Source organism: Rhineura floridana, chromosome 3 (assembly GCF_030035675.1).
Source record: "Rhineura floridana isolate rRhiFlo1 chromosome 3, rRhiFlo1.hap2, whole genome shotgun sequence".
Lineage (NCBI taxonomy): Eukaryota > Metazoa > Chordata > Lepidosauria > Squamata > Rhineuridae > Rhineura > Rhineura floridana.
This window is the reverse complement of record NC_084482.1, coordinates 1,808,420-1,832,275: the sequence shown is the minus strand read 5'-3', so window position 1 is coordinate 1,832,275 and position 23,856 is coordinate 1,808,420. Positions and strand designations below refer to the sequence as shown.

General features: G+C 45.2%; 1 protein-coding gene across 2 annotated transcripts in view; it reads right to left on the bottom strand.

Annotated features, from left to right (window-relative positions):
- The window catches only part of PDE4A (phosphodiesterase 4A), a 373,782-nt gene that overhangs the window by 133,704 nt on the left and 216,222 nt on the right, over nucleotides 1-23,856 (bottom strand). The window contains exon 1 of one of the 2 annotated variants that reach the window (XM_061613768.1): nucleotides 521-1,193. The exons of the other annotated variant lie outside the window; for it this stretch is intronic. Within the exon in view, the coding sequence (XP_061469752.1) occupies nucleotides 521-762 (242 nt within the window). The 5' untranslated portion in view covers nucleotides 763-1,193. Of the gene's footprint in view, nucleotides 1-520; nucleotides 1,194-23,856 lie in introns of those variants that run through there. 2 annotated transcript variants of the gene reach the window in all.

Here is a 23,856-nt window from a genome sequence, read left to right as displayed (position 1 = left end):
AGCGCAGCTCTTTGGGGCAGCTCCCAAGTGCATCTTGCAACAGCCCTGCTTAAAAGAGCAAGCGTGCTATGAGGTACAACTCCAGTACCTCACTTCCCATACGTGTCCCCCCACAACACACACCTGATCAGATGATGCCACCCAGACCACAACGAGTCAAAAGCAGAGGCAACAGGGCACTCCCTCAGGATCTTCAGCCATGCTTACCTACTGAACATCTCTGTTGGTTCTCCTCATACCCCTTCTTTGATATGCAAGACATATAAATTAAAAATTCTGCAAACAAACCAACAAACCCTAAAGAGCCCTCCTCCACTACCAAATAAGTGGCATGGAAATTCAGCAAAACTGCCTCTGAGGCCAGAATCAACCTTTCAGAATGTGGGCTTCTTTGGAGGAGGCCTCATATTTTGTGTGTTCTCCCTCAGGCAGCCTTCTATTTCCTGTGGCTGTGGATACATAGTCCTCAGTGGGACTTTGTAACCCCCTGGAAGCTCTGGGATTTAAACCAAGTCCTTACCCCATTAGTCTTGCTTTTCGACCAAACTCCTGGATGCTCCTGTTGGCCTTTAGCTTCATGAGGTAGGTGGGCGAATGGACAGTAAACAGAAGGGGAGAGCTGGGTGACTTGCAAGAGGAATCCTGTTTGGCTAGGGCCTGTGTCCTGTTAGCGTCACTGGGCAGGAAGGCCTCATCATCTAAGTTATCTGACGAATCTAACTCAGGAATACAGGGCAGGTCCGAGGGTCTTTTGGAAGACATGGCACAGCGCAGCCGTTCCACAGGTCAAAGGGGCAGCTTCTCAGGCGGGCCAAAGGCAAGGGCTCCAGCGGTGAGTCATAATGTGTTCAGACCGGAGGGAGATGCAATGGAAACACGGCTGGCTTTTTAGGTACCCAACTGAAGCATCAGTACAGGTACGACAGAGTGCCCTCCCCCTCTCCTGTTTTGTTTAACTGTCCTGGAAGCAAGAGGAAAAGTCAGGCTCCCTCCCAGTTCTTTTGAGAGGTGGCGCTTCCTGGAGCTGCAGGAGGAGGAAGCAACATTTCTAGTATCTCTGAGGCATCTAGAAGGGGTCCTTTCTTTTTTAGGGGGGAGCTGGAAGAGGAGAAAGGACAGACTCTGCAAGTTGCTGTGAAGTTTCAAGGGCAAGGGGTTCTCAAGCTCACAGATGCCAAGCACAGAGCCAAATTCCTTCTGGCCATAGAGTTCTCTTCTTTGCTGTGCTCCCAGTCCAGACTGTCAGAAGCCAGCATATGCTCCTTCCTGCTCAAGTCTTCACAAGCTAGATTTGTTCTGCCTGCCTCTCTGGCAATTGAGAGAGGCCCACCACGTCCTTTCTCTTTCCAAGTGAGTGGAAGGTCTCCTGAAAGCAAAAAGAGCATCCAGACCTGCACACAAAAAGTCTGAACTGGCTTATAAATGTCCCAGGAGTAGCAATAGCAGCTGCTGTTACTGCCTAAGAAAGCCAAGGGCAAAAAGAGCCAGCCGTGTGGGTTTCATATCAGACTTCCCTTCTCTGGTATGTCGCTTAATGCTAATCGTAAATGGTTATCTCAATCTCTTGGCCCTCCCAGCATAATCAGCCAGTCAGGCAGTTGCAGGCAGCAACAGGCAAGGGAGATCAGCTGTTCCTCCTGCACAGACCAGAAGTGTACAAGATTGCATCCCTCTTGCTGGGGGTACCAAATAAACTTGGAACTTTGATCTGGAGCTGGTGGGAGCTTTATTTCTCCTTCTCAAATTGTAACAACACGGAAAAGGTCTGGCTTGTGGCCAAGGCACCACGTGGGGAATGAGAAAAGTTTAGATCTCAGTTCCACTGTGGGTTCCACATGAGTAGGGGTGAGAGGCCATAAGGACTTTTCTGATACTGTGGTTATTTATTTCACACACTTCACTCCTGGGATGAAAATGGCAACATCTGAAGGAACTGCATTTGCTGATGAATCCAACTGGAGTGTGTTGACTTTCAGGATTCTCCATTTTCCTACATCTAACACACAAGCAAATAAGAGCCTAAGTCCTTCTGACAATGACAGTTTCCATCCTGGGAGTGACTGGTAGATCCTGCTCCTTCAGCCAAAACAGTAATATCAGAAGTGGCCCTAACAGACTCACATAAACTGAGGCCAGAGTCTTTTCATAGTCTGCAAGCTCTTTGGGGGCACAGTTGATACCTGTGAGGCACAGCATTACTCCACCCCCATCTCCAGGCTCTCTCTGTTGGATCGTCTATGTATCTGTGGAAGTCATCACACATTCTCAGTTTGGTCCCCCTGAACTGAGAAAATAAAGTAACTACTCTAGCCTTCACAAGCCTATCCTATGGCAAACAGAGAATTGCCCTGAACTTGGGGCAAGTCGTTATAGTTGCAAGGTTGCAAGCTAAACTCTCTCTCTCTCTCTCTCTCTCTCTCACACACACACACACATTCATGTAGCCTTTTTAGAGTGCTCAGAGCACAACATATACATTACTTTGTGGGAATACTTACAACAATCCTGCAAGGTAGGCAAATATGATTAAATACATTCACAGAGGATAAGGGGATATACTCCCTCCAGATCCAGAGGCACTACACTTCTAAATGTCAGTATCTGGAGAACAACAACGGAAGAGGATGATCGCCCCCATATCCTGTTATGGGCTTCCCATAGGAAGCTTCCTTATACCATCTAGTTCAGTATTGTCAAGGTGACTAGCAGCAGTTCTGCAGGGATTTGAGCAGGAGTCCCTCCCAGCCCTACTTGGAGATGCCAGGGATTGAACTCGGGACCCCCTGCATGCAAAACAGATAGGCCTTCAGTAGAATCCAGCTGGGCTCTTGATATGTTCCTATTGTAGATGGAAGTGGAGGCTTAAGTTGAGAGACAGTGACTTGCTTAACACCACCTAGTGACCTCATGTGTATTTTAACATGCAGTTGAAATCACATGGTAAGAAATATTGCTGTGAGAGGTCTAACTTGAGTGGGGAAACACAGGAGGTAAGGAAGGAGGTAAGTACCCCCATACACACCAATTTTCAACCATTCCCTCCTAAATAAGGTTTTCAAGCTAAAAAATGGGCCGTTGGACTATATTTTTGTGTACAACTTGTAGCCCTTAGGTACCGTGTGAATCTCGAGGCTGCAAAGTTGGAAACCCTACAGCAGATCAAAATTAAAAGAATCATATTGACTACTCTTATTTTTGTTTTAAAGGTGCAAAAATTTAAGACTTTGTGGGGGAAAGGGACGGTGGCCCCCTGAGCCCCAATCAATAGAAGAAGTAGCACTTTTCTTCCTGGGTCAATTAAGGTATCTTCTTAACTTGGGAGGAGCTTGAGTTTCCCCCTGTTTGCAACCTGTCCATTCATGTTTCCAATTACAGTATTTCCATTTTTCCTCTTCTTATCAACCTTCAGCTCCACCGTGTGCACCAAACAGTATGCCTTGCATTTATTATCAAGAAGGCCTTCCTTTCTGCACTAGTAATATAATAGATCTGAGCCCCTCTCTTTCAGTGTGGTCAGGTGAGAAACATGTACCCAACAGGACTTAATGATATTATGGCAGCTGTTACTGTGGCCTGGTCATCCCATCTTCACGGACTGGAGTGTTCTGCTTTTGAGACAATCGAAGGTAGGCAGCGCAGTGGTGCCATTTTCTCTGACTTGCCCTGTGCCTGTGCCATTCAACAGCAGCCTAGGATACAGGAATCAAGCTTTCCCCACTGCTAATCTACATAGCTACATGTTTTCCCATCTACATGGGAAACACATCTTATTAAATTAGAAAAGCTAATTCTGAGTAGAAAGACCAGTGTAGGATTGTACTATCAATCTCTTAGCTGGTACATTATGCCAGTTCTTGTAATTTAGTAAGATTTTTTTCAACATAAAAGACATCACCTCTCCCAAAAGTACACTAGGTGGCTTTAGGGAAGCCTCTTTTTTCTTAGACTCAGACCCCAGTTGCAATATAGAGATAACATTACTGTCCTAACATACAAGGCTTTTGTAACAAATAATGTTTATGTGAAATATTTTGAACACCCAGCACTATGTAAATGCTAAATAATAATATATATATGAAATGCTTACAGCACTAAATAAACACAAATCTCCAGGAGCTGGGGGTTCAATTGGAAGATGACTATGGGTGCAATCCTGAGAGAGATAAACACACTTTCAAATTAGTGCTTTAAGTGTGTGCTTAGGTCTCACTGATGTACATAAGATTGCAACGGGTGGCCGCCCGTTTCATGTTCTATTCACCAGAACTCTGGCCTCCTCAAGGCAATAGTTTTAAGTAATCTCAGTAACAGATTCTTACCTGATTGCTAAAGTCCAGCATCACAACTTCCAGTATGGAACATGTAGTATTTATGCTAGGATATTGGACTGCCCTCACATTTCCTGCTTCAGCTGCACCTCTACCTTGTGACATCACACTTTGCTATTGTGAGTCCATGGTGCTGTCACCCACTCTCATAGAACCAGCTGAGTTGGGAGGCCGACGGCTGTTTAAACAAACTTGGTGTTAGAAGCAGCTTGGGAAAAGGGAGGCAGGAAGACCACCCCCCAGAGAGGGCTTGGATGAATATGCAGTGGGAGGATGCTAGAATGAAACTCTCTCACACTCTTTAAGTCTCTGCTTACATACAATTATGAGCAAATACACTTTAAAACCAGACACTGCATGATGTCAGGTAAGTGCACTAAGCTGGAGCAAGAGTAAAAAAACCTCCTGGGTTGTCTTGGCAGTTCTAATCTTTACGTTTATTTTATTTATTTATTTTATTTATTAAATTTATTAGTCGCCCATCTGGCTGGCTGTCTAGTCACTCTGGGCGACGTACAAAATAAAAACATACAAATACATTAAAACATTAAAAATCTCAACAATAATAATAAAACCTAACCCACCCCAAAAGCCTGCCTGAAGAGCCAGGTCAAGGCCCGGTGGAAGCTCATCATAGAGGGGGCATGGCGGAGATCATTTGGGAGGAAATTCTACAGAGTGGGGGCCATAATTGAAAAAGCCCTCTCCCTAGTTCTCACCAGTCTAGCTGTTTTAACTGGCGGGATAGAGAGAAGGCCTTTTGAGGCTGATCTTGTTGAGCGGCATCCCTGATGATGTTGGAGGCGCTCCTTCAGATAGACTGGGCCGAAACTGTATAGGGTTTTAAAGGTCAGAACCAACACCTTGAATTGGGCCCGGAAAACAACCTGTAACCAGTGCAACTCCTTCAGCACTGGAGTGATGTGATCTCGGCTTCTGTACCAGTTGCAGCTTCCGGACCATTTTCAAGGGTAATCCCACGTAGAGCGCATTACAGTAGTCTAGGGGAGAGGAGACCAGGGCATGTACCGCTGGTGGGAGCAGATGGTTGGGAAGGTAGGGGCGCAGCCTCCATATCAGATGGAGTTGATACAGCGCCGCCCTGAAACCTGAACCTCCATGGACAGCTGGGAGTCAAGAATGACCCCCCGGCTGCGGATCTGGTCTTTCAGGGACAATTGTACCCCATTGAGCACCAGGTCAACATCCCCCAACCTTCCCTTGTCTCCCACAAACAGTACCTCGGTTTTGTCAGGGTTCAGCTTATTCCTTCCCATCCAGCCACTCACCGACTCCAGGCACTTGGACAGGGTTTCTACAGCCAACCTCGGTGAAGATTTGAATGAGAGAGAGAGCAGCGTGTCATCTGCATATTGGTGACACTGCAGCCCAAATCTTCTGATGATAGCCCCCAGAGGCTTTATATAGATGTTGAACAGCATCGGGGAGAGGATGGAGCCCTGTGGCACCCCACAAGTGAGAGGCCAAGGATCCGAAACCTCATCTCCCAGTGCCACTCTCTGGTACCTACCAGAGTGGAAGGAACGGAACCACTGCAATACAGTGTCCCCTATGCCTAACCCCTCCAGGCGGTCCAGAAGGATACCGTGGTCAACGGTATCAAAAGCCACTGAGAGATCCAGGAGGACAAGGAAGGTGCATTCACCCCTATCCAACGCTCTACTCATATCATCCACCAAGGCGACCAAGGCTGTTTCAGTCCCATGTCCAGGCCTGAAGCCCGACTGGAATGGATCCAGATAATCCGCTTCCTCCAAATGCACTTGCAACTGCTTTGCCGCCACCCGCTCAACCGCCTTGCCCAGGAATGGCAGATTTGAGACTGTTTGGTGGATGCAGGTTTTGAGTTACACAGAAATTGCCATTAATCTTTTTGTAAAGAGTTTTGTGCAGCTCCAAATCTCATTATCTCCTAGGTATCTCCAGCTTTATTTTTTTTCTTTTACAAAATGCATGTTTCTAGTCCTTAAAGCAACATGAATATGTTTGAAATTATGTGGGCAATGCCTTCTGAAATTTCAGAAGCCAGAGGGTTAATTGAACAAGGCGTCCAGTGGTCAAGTGGTTCCAGGCCTTCAGTGCCCCTGCTACTTTTTTGCCCCTCCCTATGACTAGCACAACCAAAATAAATTATGCAGTTTGCTCAATTTGCATAATTTATATAGACAGCTGAATTCAGCTTCATATATGTTAATTGCGAGTTAAAAAAATTGGAATACAAAGGTACACAGAAACAAGAGATGTCTCTAGTGAGATGAATTCTCAAACATTGGGGTAGTTGACACTACTGAGGGCGGTATTCTACTAACCTGTCCCATCAGTGCAAGAATTACCACTAGAGCAACAGGACTCCCTCCCCCCACTTCACAAATTTGATAACTCTTAATCTCTGGCAACGTTGGGGCTGTGGATGTTAAAGAAAGGAAGGACTGAAAAGCGTTGACTGCCAAGCTTGCTGATTCTTACATTGTCATCTGTCTGAAGGATTATGATATGATGAAGGTATGAAGGAAGCGACTGAGCCTGATTGCTCTCATTGTCTTTCTATAAAAATTAATTTCTTCTTTTGTTTCCCTTAATTCCTCAAAGCATAAATTTGTTTTTATACTAAGCCATTCTGAAAATTGAATAAATAACTCAACTTGATCCCTTGGTGGCTATAAATCTAGATAAATAAACATAAAACAGAAACTGAATGAGGAATTTAGCAGCAAACAAAGCGAATGCAAATGGTAGTAAGGAAGAGGACAGGAAACTAATAACTACAATTCCTGTATTTAATTCTAGCCCAGGGGTGAGGTTTGCCACCTTTTTTACTGGCAAGGCTCATGTGCCTTTACCCATCGCTGCATCTGTATACCAGAAATGCTTCATCTGCTGAAGTTTTGCCTGTCCTGTGACGACTCTGCAGGGGTTAGTAAGTTAGCAGGATGTTAGGGAGACAGGACTCTTCCTTTCTACTTGGCTATTCAGCAGAAAGTAAAAACAGCAGAGGAAACATACTATGTTCAATTAAAACTATGAAAAGGGTTGTTTTCATACACAGTCAAAACTATTTTGCCATGTCTGAAGATTCATTGAATATTATTTTGCTGCAAGAGTGCTGCCACTTGCTGGACTGAACAAAGTGCATCAACAGCACAAACTGAAATAAAAAAGAGAGCAGAGCCCAAGTGCTGGCCAAGCAGCAGGTTCTAAAGATACACCCGTTTTGTAAACAGCACAGGAAATACATTACCCTAGCCTTGACGTGTGTGTTTACATTTTTACAGTGACTACAACAGCCCTTTTTATAGCAGAGAAGAGTTTCCACAAATCGGAATGCTTCTATCTCAATACAACAGCAGCTGGTTGAGTAGACGGGTATTACTTCTGGTATATCTCTCTTTCCTACCTGGCTAAGAGTTTTGGCACTCAGGCTGTGAGCTTGACTAGACTGGCCACTGGCCTGATCTAGCAGGCTCTTACGTTCACTGCTCAGTCAATCCCAATCCAAAACTGTCCATCTCTAGGTAGCAGAACAATGTGGATTTGGTGGAAACGTCTTATTAAATCCAAGTGGAGATTCCTCATTGGTGAGGCACGTACACTTTGTACATGCTCCATTTATTTCTGAGGCTGGTAATTCCTAATAATACCTGCACATTTTCCTTTTCAAAAAAGCCAACCCTCCAGATCTGGAGGCCTAATTTAAAATCCATTCTCTCTGCCACAGGCTCATTGCATGGTGCCCTGGTATATATTACTCTGGTTCACTTTCAAACAAAGGGGTAGCCAACTAGCCATGGTTTACAACAGAAATAAAACAACAGCTCAGTAGCACTTTAAAGACTAGCAAAGTTATTTATTATATAAGCTTTCATGTACTACCAAGAATGATAAAGGAGGGTGTATTATGATCTTCGTTTGTTAACATTGCACTGTGATCTTCTTTACAGGACTTTTATGAAGCTAATATGAGCATTAAAACACTGTGGCAACTTTAAAATGCTATTTCAAAATGTAGGGTGGTGCAGGGGGTGGTAAAGATGACAACTCAGTGTGCAGAGCCTGTATGTCGTACAGGAGCATGTATTGCACCCTGCTTGCACACCCCACCAAGGCAATTCTTTCTAGCAGACAGCCACACATTGGACTACATGTAAAGTCCAATATTTGTAGGGCTTAATATCCTGGTCATGTCCCAACCAGATTCTTTTTTCTTTGGTGTTTAGGGTGGCTTATTTCATGATTCTAAGCTTGGCTACACACAAACCCAAACCCAATTCAAAATCAGGGCGGCAGGCTGGAGATAGACTTTTTATTATTATCATTATTTATTTATCACCATTGAGTATGTATCCATTCCATGTTTCCTTCATAACCAAGTGGGGTTTTAGCCCCAGGTCCTAGGGCACTTAATTTCCCTCTACATTATTTCACATTCTAGGGAAAAAAGATTTAGAAGTGAATAAGCTGGGACTGGGGAATAATATTTTTCCATAGGTCTGGAAATTCATGGAGTCCCTTCTAAACACATTTCAGTTAGTAAGACACTTTTCAGTTTTCTTAGATGCTCAGCAACTGCAATGCTTAAGTATCTTATGGTATCTTTGCAAGTGAGGAAGATGGGGAGAAAACTAGGACAACTGGCTTTGCTCCTCTTACTTACTTGCCAACATCTCTATGACTTTCTACCAGCCCCACCAGGTGCAACGACTATCAACCACAACTGAGGAGGGGGCTCAAGAAGAGGGGAGGGATGGGAGAGGCTTCTTAAAATTTATCAAATTATGAGTTCCGGCACCTCATTTTTATTTTTATGTTACAAAAAAAGCACTGTAAAAACTACAAAGCGGGCTAATAGGTTTTCACTTGGAGCCAAAATGAAGGAACAGTCAGCTCTAAGTAATGGAGGCTGGTTCATTATGGCAAAGGGGGCACTGCCCCACCAAACTCAGTCTCCGCTCAGCCAGCCCCCAGCTATCTGTCTTCTTACTTACAACCCGTCCCGGAGGAAGCACTACCTGTCAGTTTCTTCCTCCTTACTCTCAGTGTTGCCCTTGTAGAATTCAACAGTGGGGAGGAGGATAGGGACAGAACTAGAATTATTTGGCTCCACCTGCTGTTGGGCTCCCTGCCTTCCACCCTACCAGCCCCAATGTGCACTAGCTACCACTGGTGCCACACATATCAAGAGTGTCCCTATTTTCATTTGGGAAATATTGAAAAGTATACATAGTACAGCCTTCTGGTGCACATCTGGTGCCTTCCAGAGGTTTTGGACTAAAACACCCATTGCAGCCGCCGCGAGTTCCAATGTTGGAAGGATGGCGGGATATAAATGAAGAATAATAATCAACCTAAGCTAGTTGAGGCTGATGGGAGTTGTAGTCCAAAGCATTGGGAAGGCACCAGGTAGGCAAAGGCTGCAGTAGTAAAGGGCCATATTTATCACAATGCTGTGAAAAGCTTCACCTGCTGCTGCTTTCTGCACATCAAGCTTTTGCTAAAGGCACAAATCAGACTAGGCTGTTTTTATGTGGTCAGTTGGTGCACACGCACACGCGCACACGCACAGAGAGAGAGTCTACAGCATCCTTTCTTTTTAACATTTAGTGAAAACCTGTTCAGAAAACTGAAGTCTAATTTGTAATTCTTAATGAGCGCTGAGAGAGCAAGACTGCTCTAGTGATAATGACCGTTTGAGGGCAAATAAAGATACCACTGCCCACATTACTACTATAATATGCTCCCGGGAGGCCCAGAAGTAATTCATCTGTCAAGGAAGGGGGCTTTTAAAGGAGCGAAGAATCAATGACCTCAGAGCCTTGTATGCAGTCAAATCATCTGTGACTAATCTTGCTCATTATGATTGTCTCTATGAGTTACTGTCACGGTGGCCAGGCTGCGCTGCTTGTGAGGAGGAGATCTGCAAACGCTAGCCAATATCCAGCATTATAATGTTCATGGGTACACAAAGGCTCAGATAAGCAACTACCAAAGGAGTTAAAAAACACATTTTGCAAGGTTGTACATTAGATCTTCAGACAGACATTTTGCTGACTGCATAGACCAGTCTATGGTGATGTGTGTGCGTGCGTGTGTGCACTGTAATGCAGAATGGCAAAACCAAGGCAGGCAATTTCATATATTTAAAGTGATATACTTTATTAAATAATTCTACCAAACTCAGTTTCAGTTTTGGTAAAAAAATACAAGTGCCCACATGTTTGTCAAATAGATGACTTTGGAATCACTGGTTAGAATAGCAGAAGGCAGGAGCAGATTTTCTTTTTACTGAACAGCTAAATAGCTATACCATCTGAAGAATTTCCTTATACAGTATTCCTATAAGTAAAAGAGCCAGAGACTCAAATCATTTGGAAAAAGAAAGTTGACATCCCCACTGCCCAGGCATCAAAGCTCACCTGTTGCTCAGAATTTCTAGCTATTTAAATTCTTGTTTGATTCTACTAGTATGTTTAGCCCAGTTGACTAAGCCAATGTTCTTCAACTTTGGGTCCCCAGATGTTGTTGAACTACAACTCTCATCGTCCCTGACTATTGGCTAAGCTGGCTGGGGCATGATGGGAACTGTAGTCCAATGTTGAAGAACACTGGACTAAGCTACCTAGAGAAGATAAGCATCAGGTCAATGCTGGGAAATCACTTGGCAGAAAGAAATAGATAAACCGTGTTGGGACAAGAAACTAGGGCCAGCCCTGCCATTAGGCAAAGTGAGGCAGCCACCTCAGGTGACAGGCGCTGGAGGGTAGGGAGCAGTGATGATGAGTTGGAGGGCAGCCTAATCTAACCTGCTGCCATCAAGAGGCCAATGTCTTGTGGCCAGTATCAATTAAACTGCCAATCCAATCAACTTCTGTAAGTAAAATGGGGGTGCCATCCTGTCCTTCACCTCCAGCAGCAGAGTGTCTTGGGCCGATCCCGGAAACAACTGCCATACATTCCCAGCAGGGCTAAAATTATTATGATCTACCCAATTGGAACAACCCCAATCCAAGTTGTTGTGTTCCCTACTGACATTCTCCTCCTCCTCCTCCTCTAATACAAAACAATATCCACTAGAAATTTAGCAGCAAACTGTTTGTTTCAACCTCTTCTGTATCCTAATGGTATTATACAATCTGCTGTCTCTGAGTTTGGATTCTGTGTATGTTTTCCAGATGTCCTCTCTTTTCCTTTGTGGTGCCAGCCTGACCATCTCATGCACAGTGAGGGTCTGCCTTAAATCCACACATCCCCCCTCTCCTTCCCCTGCAGTGTGCTAGGATAACAGTTCTGCACTGGGAAGTGTCACTGCCAGAGGGTTGGCCCCAGGACAGCACCTACGATGAACCAAAGGTAAATCAATGGAGACTATTTCAATCAGGAACAAAGGAGGTCCCTGTCAAAATCCAACAGAGGGATTTGATTATGGGTGTTGCAACAAAGTAAGAGGAATGTTTCCTGCCAAGCTGACAACACACTGTACTCTACAATTAATACTCTTGGCTCCCTCCAATTACCATCTTCACAGATGCTTATGAGAAACAGGTGTCTCCTTTGTTGCTCTTTATTCAGCCTTTCTGGTGCCACAATTAAGAGCAGACCTTGTGAAAAGAGGGCAGAGCCCCCAAAACTCTTTAACAATGGCAAAGGTAGCAGCCAGCACATGGATCCAACTGCCTAGCCATTGTGTTCACAGGACACCAGCTGTTTTACGAGAGCCACAAAGTACGTCACTAGAACAGAACAAAGCTGCCTCCACTTAAGAACTCAGGGTTGGGAACAGAAGGGGAAGGGACCTGTCTAAGGGTGCTCTTTAAATCTGTTCATTCCCCCAAAGAAAGCTCTCAGGAGTCCTTCCTTCTCCTTTAATTTGGACACCATTCAGCCCCTCCCCTGGAGAGAACCTAATCCCTGCTCCTTTCGTGAAAACTGAATCTAATCAATTGTTTCCACTCCACTCTCAACCCCAGTTCACCAGGGGTTTCTTTTAATTCTGACTTGGGGTACCGTCTCCTTTCCTGAAGGAGACTTCTGTGCCTGTTAACAATTGAGAATGGCAACAAAGCATGACGGGTCAGAGACTCTGCCGGCACCATTAAGGGGTAAACTTTTCCACGTGCCCTGCAGCCCCACCCCTGCCGGAGACCCTTATAAGGAGGAGCTGCCCCTACTCCTGCTCTTTCTGGGGACTGCCCTTAGCCAAGAAGATAAATATATTTGGCTTTTCGCTTTTTCTGAAATGTTCAGATTTTGTTGTCTTAAAAAAAGTGAATTTTGTTTTTTCTTGTATTTTGTATTTATGTGTATACTTTCAGAGCAGCTTGGGGGGTCAAAAGGTGGCAGTGAAATAAACTGTAACACAACAAAACATATGCAGTGGCTTACCCCTGAGAAAGAGATCACTCTTACTCTCAATTGACAGTCTTCATGCATGACACTAAAAGTACCTTTTCCAGTGGTTTCAGGATGAGGCCATCTGGGAAGTACTTCCTTCTAAGTCCTAGACCAGCCCTTGTTCCTAGTGAAGCACCGTTTAACTCTCTTGTACTATTGCGCACATGTGTGAAGGCCTCAGTAGTTCACCCCTGCCCAGCATAGCCAGAATGGGAAAGGGAAATGGACTGCCTTCAAGTCGATCCCGACTTATGGCAACCCTATGAATGGGGTTTTCATGGTAAGCAAAATTCAGAGGGGGTTTACCATTGCCTTCCTCTGAGGCTTAGAGGCAGTGACTGGCCCAAGGTTACCCAGTGGGGGATTCGAACCCTGGTCTCCCAGGTCGTAATCCAATGACATGGGAGACCAGAGACCTTAATTCAAAAGCTGAGAACATTTCTAGCACTGCAAAAGGCCTCAAGTTCAATCCATGACATCTTGTGTTTAAAAAGATCAGGTAGCAGGAAGATGTGAAAGGGCTCTGCATGAGATCCTGGAGAGCTGCTGCCAGTCTGAGTCAACGGTACTGGGATAAATGGACAAACAATCTGAGCTGGCACAAGACAGCTTCTGATAGTCCTATGAAAACATCCAGCCATGCTGTATTCCAGCCCCAGAAGTGTGAAGGGGTCATGTTAGAAATGCTGCCATGTGTTACTGATTGATGCTACTGATTTGGTGGATGAAGTGGCAGTTACGGGAACTCTGGGGGAAAGTGACTACACCATACTTGAATTCTTGATTTTAACAGAAGCTAAAGCTGAGAGTAGCCATACACACACCCTAGACTTCAGGAAAGTTTATTTTAATAAACTCAGAACAATTGTAAGTACAGTTCCATGGCAAGTGACCCTAATGAGAAAATGAGTCCAAGATGGGTGGGAGTTTCTAAAAAAGGAAATTCTAAAAGCACAATGGCAAGCAATTTCAAGGAAAAAAGGGGGGTAAACAACAGCAGAAACCAATGTGGCTTCACAAAAAGCTTAGAGATGACCTGAAAACAAAAAAGGACACATACAGGAAGTGGAAAGAAGGCCAGGCCACAAAGGAAGAGTACAGGCAGGTATCACGGAATTGCAGGGATGGTGTCAGGAAGGCTAAAGCTGAGAATGAGCTGAGGCTAGCGAGGGATGCTAAAAGCAAAAAAAAAGCTTTCTTCAGGTACGACCATAGTAAAAGACAGAGAAAAGAAATGGTGGCACAGCTACTCAATGAGGATGGCAAAATGATAACAGATGACAAAGAAAAGGCAGAAGTGCTCAATTCCTACTTTGGCTCAGTCTTCTCCCAAAAAAGGGTCTGTGACCCTCCTGGGAAACATGAAGTGGAAGGGTCAGGATTGGAGCTTCAGAATGATAGACAAACGGTCAAGGAATACCTAACCACTTTGAACGAGTTCAAATCGGCAGGGCCCAATAAACTGCATCCTAGAGTATTGAAGTACTGGCTGAAGAACTCTCAGAACCGCTGTCTATTATCTTTGCGAAATCATGGAGGACTGGTGAAGTGCCGGATGACTGGAAGAGAGCTAATGTTGTCTCTGTCTTCAAAAAGGAGGAACTGGAGAACTACAGCCTAACATCAATCCCTGGAAAAACTCTGGAGCAGATTATAAAGCAGTCAATCTGTAAGCACCTTGAAAATAATGCAGTATTACTAGAAGCCAACATGGATTTATGAAGAACAAATCCTGCCAAACTAATCTTATCTCAATTTTTGATTGGATAACCTCCCTTGTAGACTGGGAATGCTGTGGACATAATATATCGCGACTTCAGCAAAGCTTTTGACAAAGTTCCTCATGATATTCTGATTAGCAAACTAGCTTAATGTGGGCTGGATGGAACAACTATCAGGTGGATCCACAGTTGGCTCCAGAATCGTACTCACAGAGTGCTGATCAATGGTTCCTTCTCAAATTGGGCGGAAGAAACGAGTGGGGTACCACAGGGCTCGGTCCTGGGCCCAGTGCTCTTTAACATTTTATTAACAACTTGGATGAGCAGGTCCAGAGCATGTTTATCAAATTTGCAGATGATATTGGGGGGGCACAGCTAATACTATGGAAGACAGAAACAAAATTCAAAGGGACCTTGACAGGCTGGAGCATTGGGCTGAAAACAACAGAATGACATTCAACAGGGATAAATGTAAAGTTCAACACTTAGGAAAAAGAAACCAAATGCACAGTTATAAGATGGGGGATACTTGGCTCAGCAGTACGACATGTGAGAAGGATCCTGGAATTGTCGTTGATCACAAGCTGAATATGAGCCAACAGTGTGATGTGGCTGCAAAAAAGGGAAATGCTATGTTAGGGTGCATTAACAGTATAGTTTCCAAATCACGTGAAGTATTAGTTCCCCTCTATTCAGCACTGGTTAGACCTCATCTTCAGTACTGCATCCAGTTCTGGTCTCTGCACTTCAAGAAGGATGCAGACAAACTGGAACAGGTTCAGAGGAGGGCAACAAAGATGATCAGGGGACTGGAAACAAAGCCCCATGTGGAGAGACTGAAAGAAATGCGCATGTTTCGCCTGGAGAAGAGAAGACTGAGGGGAGATATGATAGCACTCTTCAAGTACATGAAAGGTTGTCACACAGAGGAGGGCCGGGATCTCTTCTCGATTGTCCCAGAGTGCAGGACACAGAATAATGGGCTCAAGTTGCAGGAAGCCAGATTTCGACTGGACATCAGGAAAAACTTCCTAACTGTTAGATCCATAGGACAATGGAACCAATTACCTAGAAAGGTAGTGGGCTCTCCGACAATGGAGGGATTCAAGAGGCAGCTGGACAGCCATCTGTCGGGAATGCTTTGATTTGGTTTCCTGCATTGAGCAGGGGGTTGGACTTGATGGCTTTATAGGCCCCTTCCAACTCTACTATTCTATGATGCACAGACAGGCTTTAAGAATGCCACTCCCTCAGACCTCCCCACTCTGAGGCTGGAACTTAGCATGGGCCAGGTTGTTTTCCACTGGTAACCAGGCACTAAGGGAGGATCACATGACTGAGCCCTGAGTGAGGTTTTAACGTATACGTTTGCTGTTTTTAATTCAGACACGAGCTATGTGGGGCAGTGGCGCCACTAGCGGGAGTGCGGGGGGGTGCGGACCTGCGGTGCGCGCCCTCCCAGGGGCATGGACAAGGTGGTTGGGCTTGCACGCGCGCACTTGCGCGCATGAACTCGAGGCCAGCCACCCTGTCTATGCCCCTGGGAGGACGCGTGCCGGAGGGGCACCCAGCCGCAGAAGGCCTGGGAACACCAGTGCGCCTCCCTCGCCCCACTGACGCTGCTCCTGCTCCCGCTCTTGTCCGCCCGCCCGATGGGCAACGGCGCGGGGCGGGGTGGCTCTGGGTGTCACCCCCCTCATGGTGACACCTGGGTGCAGGCCACACCCTCCGCACCCCGGTAGGGACGCCCCTGATGTGGGGTTTATAAGTTATATTTCTATCTTGAAGCACTTTTGGTATCATGTGATTGGTTTGTTTAATAACATTTATATACAACTTGATTGTAATAGAACCTCAGAGCAGGTTACAAAAAAACACAAATTATCAGTAAAAGACAGTTAAAAACAGGTATTTAAAAATATTCTAAAACTAATTAAAATCAATAATAAGCTGAACACATATTAAAACACATGTACCTTCTACATCTCTGGATAGGGTTGCCTAAAAATGGAGGTGCTCTATCTGGAGTAGATCATTGGCCTTCCATCTAATACGATTATAATGGAGTTGTGTAAATTTGGAAGTTGGTGAAGGGCAAGAGGTCCACTCCTACATCAGCCACAGGGGGCATGAAGGCTTTTAGAGCATATGAAGCCTTCACTTACGAACATGTAAAACAGCAGTGATGCATCCTAAAGTTATTCTCAAGGCATGAATGGAAGCTCAACGTAACACTTAATCCACACTAAATCATGCTGCCTCTTAATCCCCATATTTCTTTCCAGAATTATCGACAAAAGCTAGTAGACCCAGTTCTCTAGCCTTCCAGCGCAAAGCCAGTCAACCCATTTTCCCTGTAGTGCTGCACAGAAAACCCAGAAACCTTGTCTGTTGGCCCATCCTTCTCTAATCACTGCATGGCATTCTTCTTCCAATGCTACTCACCTTCCAAAGGGATTTTAGGGACAAAGGAATAGCCTTGCAGGATATGATATGTAGTCAATGCATCTTGGTATTCTTAGCTCTGTCAGCATTCAGTTCTTTCAAAGATGGCACGCTGGGCTCATATGTTTATCATGTAGGCCCCAACTTCTCTCTTTTTCCCACAACCGAAGTGATAAAGCCCCCTCCAATTGCCCCAAATTTGCAGCACTTTGAAAATGATGTAGTTATTCTAGCTACCTTGGGGCTTGTGTCAACTTTTGTTGAACGTTTCTCACCCTGTTGGGGCCCAAGAATGTAATGTTTAGTTTGGGTACTCTGCTTACACTCTATAAATCCATCCAACCATCATATGCATTTATATGTCTTTTGTTCACAAGAATCTCCAAAGCAGCAAAACATTTGCAAAGCATAGAAGAAAATAAAATACAGTATGGCCCCGCTTTTCAGTGTTCCGCTAATACAGCACCAGTGGGCTGATCAGTTGTAGTGCGGGGAGCTTCAGGAGCCAAGCACTGTCAGCTGGAGCGCAGCAGCTGGAGCTCCCTGCGCTCCAGCTGACAGAGATCAGCTGGAGCGCGATCAGCTGTACTGTACAGCTGATCATGCTGGAGCAGCAGCAGGCTTCAGGCTATGTCCCACTTTCCGGCGATTTTCGCTTTTCGGCGGGGGTCTGGAACGTAACCCGCCATATGAGTGAGGTCCTACTGTACAGAGAAACTGAGAGCCATCCGTAACAGCAAGGAGAAAAGTAACACAACCCAAACACATGGTGAAGTAACGATATCTTTGCCTAAAGGTGATAAAAAAGGGGGAATTAGCTGGGCCTCCTGCCCCCACCCCCTTTGAAAACCTTTGGAAAATACCCTTTCACCAAGTTTTGGAAAAGGGTTGTCAGGTTTGGGAAGGCATGGCTAGTGACTCCTAGAAGTAATACCATCAGCCAGTAGAGGGTGCTGTTGTCCTCTATTCAACTTTCAAAGTCCACGCATAAGCTTCCCATTCAGTGTCTCAGCCCTGCCAGCACTGATTTTTTTTTTAAAGTCAGGACAGGAAATATGTAATTGCAATATGCAACTGTTATATGCAGTGTAGGATAGACAGCCTAGTCTATCCTGTACAGTTCCTGTTTTCCTCCTTCAAGAGTTGGGATGGAAGCCCCAAAGGTCCTCATCCCAATTACAACTCTTTAAAAAATGTCCTGCTTTCTTCTTGCAGGCCTAGTGAACAATGCTGGGCAAATAATATCAGACCCATGAAGAGGTGGGATACTCTCTGCAGAGAACAGGGGACAGGGGAGGGCAGGGTGGGGCTGCCTCTCAGCAGCTGGCATGCGTTAATGTCTGAAAACTTCCAGCTCCTTCCCCCCACCCTTTTTTCTTTTTCCATAGCAAAGGCTTTGCAACATCCTGCTCGGTCCAAAAGAATGTACATTGTTTTCCTGCCACTAATCTAAGCGTAATAAGAAGCAGTTGAAAGGATTAACAAAGTGCCAATTAAAGAGCATCCCCCACACCCTCCACCCCGTGACTGGGCAGGGCTCCATGAGATCCTGGGTTTATTTCAGCCCAGGCCACTTGATGAGAAAACGCAAGACAATACAGCTTTGTTCCCCAGCAGGTTCCTGACGTTACAAAGCCACTGCAGAGAAGTCATAGAGCCTACTGTTATGTTATGTTCTTCTCCAAAGTGGACGCCGACATTCTCAGCATATTCAGGGCAAGGTCTTCTTGGAGAACATGCATTACCTTTTTAATGTTTAAGAGGCTGTCTGCTAATTTTAACCCCTGTTGTAATAGTGCCATTTAATCTAAGTGGTTACGGTGTTGGACTACGACCTGGGAGACCAGGGTTCGAATCCCCACACAGCCATGAAGCTTGCTGGGTGACCTTGGGCCAGTCACTGCCTCTCAGCCTCATGAAATCCCCATTCATAGGGTTGCCATAAGGCAGAATCGACTTGAGGGCAGTACATTTACATTTTAATCCACATGACAGGAGAAACCGGAAGCATACATTTCCAACCAATCGCAAGTTTGTGGCTGGGTGCTTTCTCTGGCACCTGTCTCTTTCACAAAACCTGAGACCTGTACGGGTTGAAATGTTTGGTGCTCTGGGCTGAAGCACCATCCCCAAGATTCCAGCACCGCATCCAGTTCATCCAGCAGGGCTCTTCTTAAGTTCTTATCGTCTGGCATGGGCTAGTTTTCCAGAAACTAGGAGGGACCAAAATTAATCATACTCAGAGATGTCTTGTTATTCAAGGTTGAAAGTGGAAACAGAAAGACAATGGAAAACAGACAGCTGATTTACACCAAGTCAGACCACTGGACCATCTAGATCAGCATTGTCTATGCTGACTGGCCACAGTTCTCCAGAGTTCCAGGCAGGTCTTGTCCTTCCTAGCCCTACCTGGAGATGCCACGGATTGAAACTGGGACCTACGGTTCTTTTAAAGTGCATAGGAAGTACAGTTAAAATTTAGTTATTCTCTGCCCTGAAAACAAATACCTGGAAATATGTGGTTCAGCCACACATATGTGATGACCCCAAAGGTGGCACCTGAAGCCCATCTTTTGCTGTCTCATTTTGCCTCTGGCCCCACCTGCCACTGGCATGTGGTCCTCAGAAGGTTGCCCAAAATGGAATGTGGTCCTTGGGTTAAAAAAAGGTTCCCTACCTGTTCATGTCTTCCATTACTTGCTTCATTTCTATAACTAAAAACCCCCAACGCTGACCATGAAGGAGATCTTGGGGTCGTGGTGGATAGATTAATGAAAATGTCAAACTGGTATGTGACAGCTGTGAAGAAGGTAAAATCCATGTTAGAGATCATTAGGAAAGGGATAAAAAATAAGATATAACTGCCAATATCTCAGTGCCTTACATAAATCCATAATGCAACCACACTTGGAAACCTGTGTTCAGTTCTGGTTGAACACATTTCAAAAAGGTTATTGCAGAGATGGAAAAAGTGCAGAAAGGGGCAACCAAAATCATTGGGAAAGGTTACAAAGTGTGGTGCTTTTTAATTTAGGAAATGATTCGGCAGACATTGCGTACTTGGACTTTCAAAAAGCTTTTGACACAATCCATCACCCAAGGCTCCTGAGTAAACTTAGCAGTCATGGGGGTGGGTCCTCTTATGGATCGGTAACTGGTTGCAGGAAGCAGAGTATAGGTATAAATTCTCACAACAGAGGAATGTAGGAAGGGGGGGCAGGATTTGTTTTGGGATCAGTCCTTTTAAAACTTGTTCACAAATGATCTGGAGTTAGGAGAGAACAGTGAGGTATGAAAGTTTGTGAGGGACACCAAATTGTGCAGGGTGGTAACAGCAAAAAGGGATTGTGAAGAGCTCTCAAAATATATTTTCAAGCTGGGTGAATGGCCAATAAAGTGCCAAATGCAGCTCAATGTGAGCAAGTATAAAGTGGTCTACACTGGGACAAAAATCCTAATTTCACTTGGACATTGACAGGATCCACCTGGGAGGTTCCCCTTTACAAGTCCCACTAAGGTGAACAGGAGTAAATAGTACTCTCACACAACTCTTGTTCATTTCCATGGGGACTGCTTGGGACCGTATCCTGGCAGATTGTGCCTCATGGGCCCAATGTGTGTTTCCCTCATTCTGTGGTCCTTGATAACCATTCGGTGGTTACTGAGTTAATGCAAATGAGCCAACTTCTGCAGGAAAGGTTGTTCTGATTATTCTTTGACAATTTGCAGGCTGTGCTCTGCAGCCAAAGTGCCACTGATCTGAAAGAATGGCAAAGTCACAAACTGAAGAAATGTTATGCCTTCAGTCCCATACTTCATTTATATAAAAAACACATGAAGACTCACAAATGTGTAAGTCTTGAGTTTTACTCCTCAAAAGAAACAAATATTGTAGCTTAATTTGTAAAATACTGTTTTTTTAAGGTCTCTCTGTTTCAGTGCAAAACTAAATGCATGCATTTCCGGACCACAAACTAGTCGATCCTCTTCTTATTTGTATCACATTCATCATGGCATTTGTAATCAATTTTGCTCTGGTGAGGAACTTTATGTAATTCAACAGCTTTCTTCCATCTGCTGCCTATTCCAAAAACAGCTAGTTCGACCGAAGATATAAAAAATGTTACCAGCAGTCCCCTCTGGGGCAGACCAAAGCCCTAGCTAACTGAGTGTTATGTTCCAACAGCAGACAACAAGATTCTCTACGAAGCTTACAAACAAGATTCCACCCCAGCATCTGGCTATTTAGAGGTCTCTTGCCTCTGTACAAATTAAGCTTTCATTTAGGTTTCATGGACACGACCCGCTGATAGACCTAAGCATCCCCAAATATTATTGTATTTTACTGGAATTTAATTGTGTACGTCGCCTAGAGTGGCCTTGGCCAGATAGGCGACACAAAAATTAAATTATAAAAGAAAATTATAAAATATCTGTAATCCTTTATAAAAGCTGTTGTGACAGCTTGTGACAGTCATTTTAGCATGTGTTTTTTAAATTGTGTTAAATTTAAACTGTGTTTTAAATTGTTTTTAAAAGATGTTTTAAATTTGTATGTTTGTTTTTGATGTTTTTAGTTGCTGTAAACTGCCGAGAGAGCTTCGGCTATGGGGCGGCACACAAATACAATAAATAAATAAATAAATAAGCCAGGGTTGGGGAAGCTGTGGCCAACTAGAAGTTTCTGGACTCTCAGCTCCCATCAGCCCCAGCGAGCCTGACCAATGGCCAAAGATGGTGGGAGTTGTAGTCCAGCAATCCCTGCAGGACCACAGGGTCCGCAACCCTGCTCCATGCTAATTATGTTTTGGAGAATGTAAGCATGTGTGCTGCCCAGAGTAAAGCTGTCGACAGCATGGAGAAGTGTGTCCAGCGGCGGCATCCAGCGGCTGCAGAACTGAGTGACAGAACTGAAACTGCACTCTATCTCTGCTCATACTGAAAACAAGGCACAGTATATATCAGCCCCACCCCTGTGCTGCTGTGGGCTACTACAGTCCCAAAGCTGCGCAGAGCCACTGTGTAACAGCTAAACAAGACTGAATCAGGAAGTCCCTTGCTTTAAATCTCACCTCAGCATGAACTCACTAAGTAGCTTAAGGAAAACTATAATTCTCCCAGATCCAACTCCACCTCTGCAACAGAGCTTTAGCGAGCACTATGCTCATGTTTGTAAGTATTAACTACTACTACCACCACCACCACCACCACCACCACCACCATATTGTAGCATGGCATTCAGGGTTCCAGCCAGCCTTGGTTTTTTTCCAGAATACTTCATTCCATTTTCCATTTCCACTGATTTTCTAACCCTTAAATACTGTCGAGCCCCAACCCTCTTGCGAGGGCCGGGGGGGGGGGAGGATATGAGTTTTAGGCTTTTCAGCTGTCAGAGGGCGAGGATGGCCCAGGAGTTGTTGAGACTCCGCAAGACCTTGAGCGAGGGAGTAAGGAGGATTTCAGGCCAGTTCCCACGGACAGCGCTGTCCCAGCCGGGGAGAGCGCGCCGCCCCCAGACATGTCAGAGGAGCAGCTGGACGATGAGCCGGAGCGGGTGTTAACTCCCCCTTTACCCAGTGGCTTGCGAGATGAGTCCAGTACTTCGCTGCCACCTGACCTCAAATCTCTGGCTAAGGAGCAGGTTCCTTTGGACGAGGTGTTGGAAGCACGCCCCCTTCACCCTGCTCTCGATGCAGGGAGAAACGGACAGGCCAAAGGCAAGAATTGCACAGGAGCCAGAGAGTATGCTCCAAGACTCTGCCTATTTAAGCCTGCCGCTTGTGGGTGGGAGCTGCTGAGTCAACTTTCTTTCAATGTTGCAGAGCATGCCTAGAGTGCAGTTAGGGAATCTAGTGAGATAGCTTAGGGGTTTCTATGAAGCGCACTGCTTTTGATGTATCCATTACTTTAATAAAACACGATTTAATTGCACCCGCGTCTCCGTCTCGTGGATCCCGCTCCGAACCGGACAAATGTCCCCCATATTCATTCCGAATGCGCAGCCCTCAATGGGCTGGTTTTTGCAGTGCTTTTCCTCCTTTAGGCCTCCCCCCCCTACTTTTTTTAGTGTATGTGTTTCTGTAAACCTTGAGGTTTCCCCAGCTCTACTAAGGATACACAGATGGTGCCACTTTGGCTTCATAAGGATCCCGCTCAGAGAATTTCATTTTTACTATATAGTATTTATTATTATTATTATTATTATTATTAAGCATTGAGCTATATGCATTCCTTTCTGTTTAAGCATCATGTATCTAATCTTAGCATAAGGAGAGGGACGGAGCCCTCACTCTCTGGTCCCTCCTTGCAAACCCACCCATGGCTTTTTGGGGTGTGTGCTTTTTGTATGCACTGTTGTTCCTGCATACAAATAGCAACACAAGCTGCCCAAGAGCCAAGGCATCAAATGGCAGCCCTTTTATGGTTGTGTTTCATTGGGTGATAAATGCACTTTGCATCCCCAAACAACCATTTCAGTGTGAATGGCTGGGCTTCTGACCCAAGAATACCAGGCCTTGCTCGCTTATCTTTCGGAAGGTATTGTCAGCCACTTGCTGTTGTACAGCAACTGTTGTTACTTGAGAGCCCACCCAGGGGGAACTGATATTTCCAGGAGCTGATAGGAGCCATATCTAACAATTCCAAGAATACAGGCACTGAACTGGAAGTGACTGCTAGCTCCATGAGTCATCAGGCTCATCATTAACAGGCACACTGGTTTTCTATTCTGAGCCCCTGGCTTCTGTCTGTGGCTGGAGGGCTGCCAGCACGGAGGAACAACAACACACAGGCCAGGTGGATTTACACTTTACAATGGGAATTGCAGGGGGAATCTGGAAGGAAGGAAGGAAGGACAGACAGCAAAGCAAGACTGATAGCTGAATGGATGCCCAGTCTGTTAGTAATGTAAGCTTCTACCACAGGCCCCATAGGGACCCAACAGGCCTCATATTCCT